This window comes from Nuphar pumila, chromosome 9, assembly GCF_984573655.1.
Source record: "Nuphar pumila chromosome 9, dmNupPumi1.hap1.1, whole genome shotgun sequence".
Taxonomy (NCBI): domain Eukaryota; kingdom Viridiplantae; phylum Streptophyta; class Magnoliopsida; order Nymphaeales; family Nymphaeaceae; genus Nuphar; species Nuphar pumila.
The window spans coordinates 118061113-118074185 of NC_143257.1; the positions used below are offsets into that span (position 1 = coordinate 118061113).

The window sequence follows — 13073 nt, forward strand, 5'->3', positions numbered from 1 at the left end:
TAACTCAATTATTTATGAGGTCCGGAGGTTTGAGTTTAAAAGAAAGTTCTCTTACATTTATTTTATGCGAATTTTATAAATTGTTTATACGAGGTAACTCAAGTATTTGCGAATTTTGTCGGTTCGAGTTAAAAAATTTTATAGATTTTTTAATGAAATGTTATTATATTTGTTATATGAGGTAACTTAAGAAAAAAATCCAAGCCATTTTCTTTTGACATAAAGAATGGCCTACAAACTCTTTTCTACAAACCTTGCAAATACTTGAGTTGCCTTGTATAAAAAAATTATGAAATTCGTATAAAATAAGTGCGAGCAAACTTTCTTTTCAACTTGAACCTTCAAACATTGCAAATACCTGAGTTGCTTCGCATAAAAAAACTGTGATTTTTTTTAAACTCGAATTGAGAAATATAATAAATATCACAAACACCTGAGTTACTTCACAAAAACTTTATTTAAATTCACATAAAATATATTTGATTTTTTTTTTAAACTCGAACAAAAAAATATAACAAATATAACAAATACTTGAGTTACTTCACATAAAAAATCAGAAATACACATAAAAAATTATGAAATTTCTTTTAAATTCGAATTGAGAAACCTCATAAATAGTTCAATTACCTCACATAAATAATTTATTAAATTTACATAAAATATGTTCGGCTAAGGCATTTCTAATGAAAATAGAAGAAATTCACATATGAAGGAAATTCACACAAAAAAATGATAAATGCTAAAATGATCATAAAAATAATAACATTTACTATTTTAGAAAGCAGACATATTTGAAAAGGTTCAAGGCATTTCAGAAAACGTGTAATTTTTGTGGTACAGTGCGATCATCTTTCAAAAAAATATGGTTTTACCGTATGATCTGGGTCTAATTCATATAGTTTTTATTGGGTCCAGATATAATTTTTCTTATAGTGGACCCTGCACTCGATACCATACCCGAAAAACTACCTGGGTCTGAATCAAACCGGACCTGTTGACACCCCTACGAACTGGCTTAGACTTTTATTTTTTATAATCCAACTGAGATCAGGCTACCCCTACCAGTATATTAATGTGAAAAGAACTGAATTAAAACCCCAAACCCGGATCTATATAATCTCAGGAGTATAAATTAAAATACATATAAAATGCTCGGATCTGGTCCCACGCATTGCAAAAAAAGCAGGGTCAGGTATCCGGCAAAAATCATAACCCAAACCCGACTTAGAGCCAACCCAAATACTTTTTATGCTCACACCCAAAAATTCGGGTTTGGGTCATGTGGGATACCTGGTACAAACTCAATCCATTGAGAGCCCTATGCCATTTTTTTGTCATCCTCTCATCTTACACACTCAACCTTGGCATTGTTAAGAAAAGCAAAACAAGAGCAAAAAAAACAAACAAACCGTAATACAAGTAACAACGGGAGCTCCCTTGTTTGGCAGGATAAGCTAGTGCACGTCACCTTGTGTTGGGACGTTGCAGGTTCAAATCCCAATGGTATAGTTGCATAACTGGTAGAGGTCTTCCTAACCCCAGATTGCCTTAAAAAAAAAAACATAAATTAAAAAGCAATGCAAGCAATTCCTCTTTCCCAAATCCCAACCCTAAGCCAACTAAACGCAAGACCCAGCAAAGGACATTTCCGTCATTTTAAGAAAACCCATCCTTCTTGAAAGGGCATTTTCGTCAGTTTCTTTTATAGGGGCCGTTTCGTCATTTTGAGAAATGTGACCGCCCTCGAGTAAACAAAAAAAATCCGGTCGAAACCGCCGGCGGTTTTCCGGCGGGCACGTTCCTTTCATCCCCACTATCCTGTAGCTGGGCCTCCGCGTATTTCGGGATGCGTGGGCGGCTCCCCTTCCTCCTCCGCAAAGTCAAACCCTTGAGCTCCTCCTCCGCGAAGATGGACAATGTCGAGCGCCTCCGCACCCGCGTGTGCATCATCGGCAGCGGCCCCGCCGCCCACACGGCGGCAATCTACGCCGCCCGGGCGGAGCTCCGCCCGATCCTCTTCGAGGGGTGGATGGCCAACGGCATCGCCCCCGGCGGCCAGCTCACCACCACCACCGACGTCGAGAATTTTCCCGGCTTCCCGCAGGGCATCCTCGGCCACGAGCTCATGGACCGGTGCCGGGAGCAGAGCCTCCGGTTCGGCACCCGAGTCTTCACCGAGACGGTCGACCGGGTCGACTTCTCCTGCCGCCCCCTCCGCGTCTTCTCCGAGACGACCGTCGTCGAGGCCGACTCCGTCATCGTCGCCACTGGCGCCGTCGCCAAGCGCCTCCGCTTCCCTGGCGCCGAGGAGTACTGGAACCGCGGCATCTCGGCGTGCGCCGTCTGCGACGGCGCTGCGCCGATCTTCCGCAACAAGCCGCTGGCGGTCATCGGCGGCGGCGACTCGGCGATGGAGGAGTCGAACTTCCTCACCAAGTACGGCTCCAGGGTCTACGTCGTCCACCGGAGGGACGCCTTCCGGGCGTCGAAAATCATGCAGAACCGGACCCTCGGAAACCCTAAGGTGGAGGTTCTCTGGAATTCGGTCGCCGTCGAGGCCTACGGCGACGCTGACGGCCGGCTCCTGGGGGGATTGAAGTTCAAGAACGTCGTCACCGGCGAAATCACTGATCTGAAGGTTTCTGGGTTGTTTTTCGCGATCGGACACGAGCCGGCGACGGCATTCCTGGAGAAGCAGCTGGAGCTGGATGAGGACGGGTACGTCGTGACGAAGCCCGGCACGACGAAGACGAGCGTTCCGGGGGTCTTTGCGGCCGGCGACGTTCAGGATAAGAAGTACAGGCAGGCAATCACCGCCGCAGGCACAGGTGACTTGTTCTAACCACAAACCCTAATTTTTTCCTTCTTTATGTGTTCATTGGATATCTTTGAAGTGTTGTTGATTTTAATTGGGTATTTTGTGTTTTGAATTGTCTGTGAATTAGGGTTATTTGGGGTGATGATTTTGTTCGGTTTTGGCATATTGTTGAGTTTGTGATGGAAATTTTTGCAGCTATCAAAAGTTGGGATCCATTTTTCTAAATGGTTAGATGTGGGTGATGGATCATTTTAAAGGAAACTGTTGACACTAGCTTATATATGTGCAAGGCTGTTCCACAATATAATGAGAAGAATTGGCATTCATATGATGTTTTGATTTTCTCAGATTGTTGAGTTTTGAATCTTTATGGCTGATTGCTATTGTTTTGTGTGGTATTCTTTTTTGACGGTAGCAAGCGTTTCATTTTATCATATTAGAGACTAGTACTAGAAGGAAATTCATGTTGGAGATGAGTACTTACAGGAAATTAAAGCGCATCACTAGCCAACTGAAAACCCTTTAGCTTCATATTCAGCTGATGCTAGAGTTGAGGGTTCCAAAAAGATCAGGACTTCACTGAAAACCTACTTGATGAGAAGCACCTCCAGACAATGTCAACAGATACTAAATATGGCTATCTCAAAGCTTCCATAAAAGATATTAAACCATATACAATCAAATCTTGCCTCTGATTTCAACAGCAAATAGGGGGTTGACTAGTAGAAGCCTATGTCACATGAATATAATGGTAGATAGAGGAATTCTTATGAAAAAATTCAATGCGACTAGCATACCAGTTGGTAGTAAAAATGGACATTGATAGAAACATAGCTGAGTACTACCTTGACTAGTGAACCCTAGTTTGGTTGGCTAGTTCCAACGAAACTAGGTGTAACCAGCTTGACTAGTTGGTCGCTTGGATTGCCTAGTCCTCTCATGCTGATAGGGCTGGTAAACGAGCCAAATGAACCGAACAGGGCATGTTCGGTCTCAGCTCGTTTACCAGTGGATTTAGCTTGTGACTCTGCTTGTGTTCGTGTTTAGCCGAGCCGAGCTCCCTAAATTAGACGAGCCAAACATAAGATGGCTCGTGTAAAACATTCCATGTTATTTATACATGATATATATATATATATATTTGTTATATATTACACTTAAAATATATATGTTTTAAAAATTACGCTCAATAGTTAATATTTTATGTATATATTTTTTATGCATCTTTTTCTTTGTATATATATTTTGTGCATTCTTTCTTTTATATGTTACACTTAAAATATATATTGTACATAAAAAATATATTTTTATGTCTATGAGCTCTCTCGAGCTGAGCTGAGCCGAACACCCTGTCACCCTGTGTTCGGGCTCAACTCATTTAAGCTAAATGAGCTGCTTATGGCTATGCTCGCCAGCTATATGAACCAATCATGAATGAGTTTGTGTTTGTGACTAGCCGAACCAAGCTGCGTCACGAGCTGCTCAGTTTGTGATTTCATATTATTAGCCATGTTTGTGAACTTTCAGTTATCAGTCATGTCATGTTATCATTGGGGAGAGCAAGAAAGGGGGAGAGGTAAAATTCAGCTCTATTTACCCTTCTGCAATTCCTTTATCCCTTCATTTTTCATTCTCCCGTCCTATTGTTTGTGCTAGCTGTTTCCCTTCCTTTCCCCTTGAATGTTTTCAACCTTTATGGATTCACAATTCAGCGATACTGTAAACTTCTAATAATTAGATTGCACCAAGATTGCTGAGAATCATAAATCATTATTTGTATTTAATTTCCATTCTTTGAGGAATTCTTTCTGCAATTTTGTAATGTCCCTAAAAAGTCTAACCTTTTTAAAACTTTTTCAAACCCAAAATTTTGAGGAAAATTTTAAAACTTTTTTATTCATTATAAAGTTTCGTATGATTTCCGAAAGTAATATGCCAACAAGTTCATGTATGACCACATTCCAACCTTTCCAAATACTAGACAGCCCACCTGAGCACAAGTGATAGTGTATATTAATCTCCCAGTATCAGATCCAGTACAGAATCATCCATACACAATTCGATTAAAGTTATTACTTTAAGAATTCTCACACGTGGAAAAATGCGAAAGATGAAATTTATTTAATGTTTAAGACAATTGAGGAGTTATGTAAAAACTTAAAATTTTCAAACCATAAGCATAACCATTGCATAAGTGAAAGAACAGAATTCAAAAATATTCTTATTCTAAAATTTTACAATTCTTAAAACGTAAAGATCCAGATAAAAGAGTTAAATTGTTACAAGTTTATAATCACTAAAAATTGTCTGGGTCCTCCAAGGATCATAATAGGTAAGAGTGGAGCCTTCAGCTGCGCAGCAACCCGCACTTCGCTTCAGTCATCCACGAGGTTATCTGTAATGTTGTAGGGCATTAACCACTTGCCCGTAGGAAACCCAAAACTAAACTTGGAGAATGCAAATCAAGTTTGTAATGGTACAATCAAAGTGTGATTTTCATTATTAAAAAAAATGAGGGTCAAGAGAATCCATATCAAAACATGCACATAACATTCAATCACATTTATCATCATTTATTCCATAACATTCATAGTTGCGTATGTTGTATCCATAAAACTCAAACTCATATTCCTTTTGATATTAAACATTGAATTCCTTCGTATTTATGACAGGTGTTCGCATAAATGAATAAGAATTCACAATTCATAGCATGCTTTAATTTGAAATAAAAACACAACAGTCTATGTAAATGTAAACTTTCACTTTTTTTATCTTCTAAAAAGAGCATACTCATGTCCAACTCATGACTATGATATGCATTATCTAAATTATTAATTTCAATGTTCATTCGCAGAATATTTATGCACATTTGCATATATATATATATATATGAAATAGATCCTTATTCGACATTTCTTGTGTGTCTCACACACATAAACTCCTCACGTGCAACAAACAAGCTCGTGGCTTGTATCAACAGGTAATCACATGACCAAAATAAATATATTTTTTCCATTCACATGTGAAATTTATATGCAATGACATATGCAAACCTTAGTAGTCTCTATATGTTCAGATCTATATGTTTATGCATATGATAGCAGTAATTCTAAAAATCTAATTCATTATTTCTCTTGTTTATTCAGACCCATCTGGTACAATAGAAGGTATAGACATCTAGAAACAACCATAAGAGTATTTATTATTCTATGTATTTTATTTATCATTTTATGGCTTAATTAGTTCTTTCCCGAGTGATTCAACCATGCAATGTAGCGGTTGGAAGAACGGACCACGGTCTCAGGTTTTGGCCTACGCCAAACCAAAATCGCCGACAAAAAATCGAGCATGTATCCCTAACTCTGCAGAGCTATGGTACTATTACCACTTATGACTCATTGGTAGACCTGTCCCCTAACCTTCGTAGGACTGAGACAAGAGGCGCCTTCAGCCCTCAAAAACTCAAAATATCCCACGAGACTTGTACCGCCATTCCCTCTCCCCAGAGGACAAGAGATCAGGACAAACCCAGTCTTCTCAAAGAGCCCGACTTCATCAGCGTCTCAATTAAACCCATAGTTCAGAGTTATCTTTATTATTAAGTTATAGGTCACATTCAAGTGTCATTATCTCACAGGATAACCCTCTCATGCCCTTATGCATGATATCAACAGTTCATGCTATTTCGCATGACTAAAATAATTTATGTCATGTGCATGACTTAAACTTACATGCCTTCATGCATGTACAAGACATAATCATAAGTACTTTCATGCATGGTCCTGTCATATCAGGATTTATTCTAATATGCTTTCATGCATGATTCATTTTTAACATGCTTTCATATATGATTCAATTACAACATGCCTTATGCATGATTCTTCCACCTGTGTTGTTATATATGAAACATGTCACAGCTGATTCAATTTTTCATACATAATGCATGTCACATCATAATTAGCATACAAACAAGATATGCATTAACACGTATTCGTGTTCACATACATGATACATACTTTACATGCATGACATGTTTTATTCATTTATTATTTCACACTAGCATTCAATATAATCATATCAAACACATTAATTTATGCAACATACATTTCACACAATGCATGCTCAAACATGTACTTGCAGCAAACACACTCCATATTCTGCTATCTAAAATCATGACAGGCATGATCTCCGAACTATAAAAATAAAATCACTTCTATTCCCATACATTCAAATCATACTCAACATGATCTCGAAACTACAGTTACAATAGTCTTAGATATCCACAACTAAGTGTGTGTGTGAGCATATAACGGTGTGACATACAAGCACTTCTATTTCTATACATTCAAATTATGCTTAGCATGATCTCCGAACTATAATCACAATAGTCTTAGATATCTACAACTAAGTGGCGTGTGTGAGCAAGAAAGTGTTGCATATAATAAGAGTAAATCCATAAGAGTAAATCCATTATGCGATGTATGTGCACTACATACCTTCCATAGGTAAATACCTGATTTACAAGTTGCGTTAATTTCAATGCGCATGACTTTTTTAGCCGCAAACGATACTTAGCATTAAGTATCATTTATTTTCTCATCTTCGTCCTTGCAAATTAATTGGCACAATGCAATATATTTACCTCTAAGCATATTCTACTATTACAACTAAACTATTGATTTAATCTAAGTACATTCTAATTGCGAACATAAACTATGCACTTGCATATGCGAAGACCGCATTAGCGTTGTGCATGTTAACAGGGTTAACTATGCACTTTCACGCACTCTCAAGTGCATGTTTATGTTGCAAACTACGAAGTTAAAAGTCTATCTATAACCTGTATAAAACTTATTTCGAAACCAAGTTTCAAACATTCATATCTAGCCTTTTAAAACTCTTTTTGAACCCTTATTCACAAACTACATTCAAGAACTGAGATTCGATCTCAAATAGACATTTTGCCGAACACATCGCGTGCGAAATTCTCAAGGCATACTCGAACTTCAGCATTATGCAGCATGCTTAACAATGTTAATACACTACACTAATCATGCTAATGACAAAATAAACAAATTTACTAATTTAATTCATGCAAAACCATCTAATTAAGCAATTCTAACTTGAGTTACTAAATTTGTACTACGCAATGATTCTCATTCAATATAGTACTGAAACAACAAGAGTTTACATTCTACAAATTTAGTTTAGGGATCCTACCCTTGCGATATAATGAAGAGAAGTAGAGAAACTCGAAAAAACCCAAAAAGTCTTGTGCAAACTGCAACAAATTTGCCGCGTAGGCAATATACCGAATACTTGGTGTGCAATACTGTATTCCGATCTCATCTTCTCAAAAAGGCATTGACCAACTTCAACAAATCCCATATGGCTACATGAGAGGATAGCAATAAAAGTTACTATCATTCGGCTTAACTTTAACTCTTTACATCCTAGAAAACATTTTCAAAGCTTCCTTACCTAACCTATGTAAAGCAAGCCCACAATCATAGTAGTCTAGGTTATAACACTTTTGTTGATCATACCATTAAAAAACTTCTAGCGCCTTATCAATCCCATCAGACTTAACGAACATATTGATCAAGACATTAGTAAGCAGAACAATCTTGTACAACTTTTGCCTATCGATGTAACCGTGAATTCATTCACCCATTTTGAGAGCGTCCAAACGAGCACATGAAGAAAGAACCAACAACATGGTAATCTCATTCGGTTCTACATCCACAAGTTGCATTTGCCTAAAGAGCAAGATGTCCTCGTTAGGTTGGTTCACCTGCGCATAACCAGCAATGAGCGTTGTTTAGGTGATCACATCCTTGTCGGGCATTCGCTTGAATAGTTTCGTGAAGTGTTCACATCCTCGAACTTCATATACGCTGTAACGATGGTGCTCCACGATATCACATCTCTTAGAGGCATTCCGTTGAATAGACACCCACAGGCGGCATAGGCTTGGATCAAACCGGCCCAGACGTGAACTTCCCAATACAAACCCATCCTAAATGCCTGAGCATGGATTGCCGTAGCGCCCTTGGTGGCCGAGAGGTGAGCGCAAGCCTTGAGATCGAATGAGAAGGAATAGTTTTCTGGTCGAAAGCCAATGGACTGGTTTCCATTGTATAAAGAGATGGAGTCCATGGCATAAAGGGTGTGAGTAAGAGCCTTAATCATGGTGTTCCAAGGGTAGATGTCCATGCCGTCCTTACACTGGAAGAGCAAAATCATGGTGTTCCAAGTGTAGCCTGGGAAGCCCAAAGGGGAAGAAGATTAAAATCAGAAAGAAAAGAAAGAAAGAAAAAAAAATAGGGGAGAGGGAGAAAGAGAGATCCATCAAATAGAGTGGGGAGGAAGAAGACTCACCAGATCGTTCTTGCAGTGGCTGAAGAGCAGCTCGTCGAGATCGGCCACCATTGGCTCGATCCCAAAATCCGGCATCCTTCGGAAGGCCCTGACGGTGTCCACGTGCAGCAAAGCCCTCAAGTAGGACCTAAACACCATCAAGAAGATGTCGGTGGTGGGCTGGTCTCTGGTGAACCCCCATTCTCGTGGAAGACTAGGGCGGCAACCCTTGCTGGCCTCCGGCTCGACAGAGGTTTCGTTGGTGGAGGGAGATGAGAGAAGAGGATGGGGGAGGGGAAGGCGAGTATAGGGTTTGAAAAAAAAAATGGAAACAGAGAGGCGACTGTGGGGAAAATGGGGAAAGAACACATGAGGGTGGTTGGGTGCCCTAGTGGGCCCTACACAACCCTCTTTACGTGCCAAACCATATGGGTTCCTATTTGGATCCAAATGGCCCCAAAACCAAAAATCAATCCTAAAATAAAAACTCAAACTAAAATAACATATAAATGTTATATTTAAACTTATTTGTTAAAAAAAAAATAGTTAGAATTAATTATAACATTTGTTTAGTTGTTTTAAAATCCCTAAAACTTTATGCTCGGGTCAATCCATTTGGGTCCAACCCGCATAGAGTTCAGGTCCATTTTAAAGATCCATAAATTTTTTAAAAATTTATCTTTCTTATCTTATTAATACCAAAATAGCTATATTAATTCTCAATAGTTCATAGTTTTGGTACTTTCTGAAATCATAATTTATTGATTAAAAATATTTTCTATAAATTACTTTATAACCAAAATACCCTTCATTAGAATTTCTTTTGAAAACCACCAAAATGCGTCTAGTTAAGTTTGAAGCACCTCGAAAACACCTAGATGAGTTTGTGACTCACCGAAATAAATAGTTTTCATGATAATTTAAATATTCTAACACTATTTTGTCTAACATAATTCTTAAAATGACTATTTTACCCCTATTGATCAGAAAGAATAATTTGAGCATGTAAAATGCCCATAATTGACATCTAAAAGTTAGAAATACATTTCTAACTTGGGAATAAAGCTAATCTTTTTATTTATTTAAAATATAAAAAATGTACAGGTTTTACAAATCTTTCATTATAATGCTGTTAACTTGTGAACTGTTGGTATGAGATTTTAAACAGTACACTTTCAGTGATTTAGTCTAAGTGAATCCCTCAAATCCAAATGGGCTCCATATGCCGAAGAGATTGAGAACATTACCACATTTGGGATCAATGTTGCTGCTGGCTGTCATTCCACTTGGAAATTAAAATCATAAATATAATAGTAATTAGACAGAACGTTTTGCAGATATTTTTGCAGGTTTAGGACAATTTTTTGAGAGGCATTGATGTAGGTGCTGGTGTGAAATCTGGAAAATTGACCAGGGATTTGGCATTTAGGATGAGACATTGATAGAGATTCCTCCATTTATTGTTATTTTATCTTTTCTTCTGATCTTATAGTTTAAGCCAGTGATGGCTATGATTAAAGCAATTGGAAATCCTGATTGGCCAATGATATGAAATCTGAAGGACTAGCTGTGGTTCAACTCAGTTCTGCTATTAAGATGATTTTATGATAGCATTTTTACTATTATCATACATATTGGTACAATTATCTTTTATTTATGATGAGTCAATCTGAGTTGTGGTTACAGTTCTAACTAATACATGATATAACTACACATTTTATAGCATGATTCGCTTTTTAAAAAGTGATGCTGGAGTGAAGATTGTTTGGTACTTCGGTTGTTTTGCTGGTGTCCTGAAAATATTTGCTGATTTTTGTACTATGATCTCTCTCTCTCACTTAAATTTGATGCCAATGTTCACATCAATTGTATATTTGTATGCTTATTTGGCTAATAATCGTGAAAAACATGCATAATTTCCTATTCATTCTTACCCAAGTAAACTCTAGTATTTGGCACTGCGATTATCTTTTACCAGGGGAGCATCCCTGTCGTTATCATGGGATAGGCATAGTAGATGAGTTGTCTTTAACTAGCTTGGACTGAGTTGGCTGAGTCTACCAAGTAGCCCATAATGAAAGCCTTATAGTATCAGCCAAGGCAACCCTTCCAAGACTTGTAGACGTGAGGTACTTCTTCAAGTCTCATGCTTGAGTGCAAGTCTTATCTTCAACATGGTGCATCAGAAATGTTTTTAACTTTCATTGCTACAAGTTTACCAACCCTTGGATATGTGGCTCCAATTGCATTTGTAGTAGATAATTTAAGATCACAAAGTATCCTATTTAGTTCTGTCATGCTCTAATGGCATAGTATGAGCATAGTTGTAGAACAAGTATGTATAGTTACATTTGATGTTAGAACAGCATTATAATGAAGTTGGGTATATCATCCAAAAGCATAATGGAGGATTCTTTGTAATGCCAAACTTGGGAAAAGAGTTTGACGTGCAAGTATTTTTATCATTTCTAAGAAGACAATATAATCTCTTTAGCATGCTTTTGCAAGGTTGCTGGACCTCCTGATCATGAAATCAGTAGCTCTTTCAGCTTCTCTCTATGTTCCTCCCCTTCTGTGTGTGTGTGCATGTTAAAAAAGTGGAGGCTTCAGGATTTGATGGCATGATCTCTTAAATGCAACGCAAGTGTTACAGCTTTTGACAATGCTATTAATTTTTTTCTTTTCCATGCAAGCTTGAATGGAATTAGAAGTATATACCAGCGTACTCATTTAACAAGTCTAGATGAGCCAAACCGCTGCGAGCCCACATACACTTGAGTCTGGCACATATACAAAAATAAGCTAGGCTCAGTTTGGCCTCAAGTTCAGCTGATGAAGCTCATTGAAGGGAGAGTATGCTCTTATATGAACCTAGTTCAACCATCACACAAGTTTGGTTTGGGATCTTATCCAACCATAGATAAAGAACTGTCCTGCTTTATTTCATGTTTTAGTGTGTAGATCTTGGGACTAATTTCCATGTTATTTACTGATCATGACAATGTGGATGATCTCCCTTCACTTTGAACCCAACCTTTGCTTATTTGTCTATAAAGAAAAATGATCATATATCAGAAAGGAGTTTTCTGCAGAAATAATCAAGTTGTAATGCTTAAGTTTTCTGATTTTGCTTTCTCCATATAATTGATTGAGTTGAGCTTTTTTTCCCTATTCTTTTTCTTTTCAAGTTACTAATTGCTGTTCTGTTGCATAGGTTGCATGGCAGCCTTGGAAGCCGAACACTACTTGCAAGAGTTAGGAGCTCAAGAGGGAAAGTATGATTGACTAGCCTCTCTTGAGAAACCTAAAAGACATCTAGAAGTGAAAGTAAGAGCTACCATGTAGCATCTTGTTCTCTTCATTCATTTATGGGTCCATCTTCAGTTTCACAGACGATGATGTTCGTGGCAGTGTTTTAAGTTATTGTACAATGTCTTTTGGATATTTATTTTTATTGTTGTTTTAAATACATTTGATCTAGTTTTCTATTTACATAGAAACAACAAAAGATTTGAAATTGTCTTGAAAGTGGCTGGCAATGGCAAGGCCTGTTTGGATTCATGGAATTGTTTGAAATTTGATTTCAGGAATTGAATTCCCAAGACTCCAATTACACATTTTCGTTATAGAAGCCTGAATTGGTGGCCCGATAATCGCACACCCAAATTCACCCTTCAAATTATATGCTTCCAAAATCATTATTCAAATATGATACTTGGAAATTCTGTAATTGAGATATTACATATTGACTAAGAGCATAAAACAAATGTTAAACCTTGTTCCTAATGTATGATGTGCCATACGAGAAGCATCTTGAAGGATGGAAACAATCCCTGGATTTTAATTTTCCAAAGTGTCCTCCTAAATAGGTCATAAAAGGGTTGAGGGCCTAAGT

The 13073-nt window shown here is 37.8% G+C and overlaps 1 protein-coding gene across 1 annotated transcript; it reads left to right on the forward strand.

Annotated features, from left to right (window-relative positions):
* The first annotated feature begins 1840 nt into the window (after positions 1-1840).
* On the forward strand, positions 1841-12706 carry LOC149829040 (thioredoxin reductase NTRB-like). Its single transcript, XM_090017874.1, has 2 exons — positions 1841-2828; positions 12393-12706. Exons 1-2 carry the CDS (start codon positions 1847-1849, stop codon positions 12461-12463), a joined length of 1053 nt encoding a protein of 350 aa, XP_089874000.1. The 5' UTR covers positions 1841-1846; the 3' UTR covers positions 12464-12706.
* The last annotated feature ends 367 nt before the right edge of the window (positions 12707-13073 follow it).

Bases quoted from the DNA above. Each gene is read 5' to 3' on its own strand.
- LOC149829040 (XM_090017874.1), top strand. From the start codon at position 1,847: ATGCGTGGGCGGCTCCCCTTCCTCCTCCGCAAAGTCAAACCCTTGAGC. The intron at 2,829-12,392 runs GTGACTTGTTCT...TCTGTTGCATAG, and splicing joins AATCACCGCCGCAGGCACAG to GTTGCATGGCAGCCTTGGAA.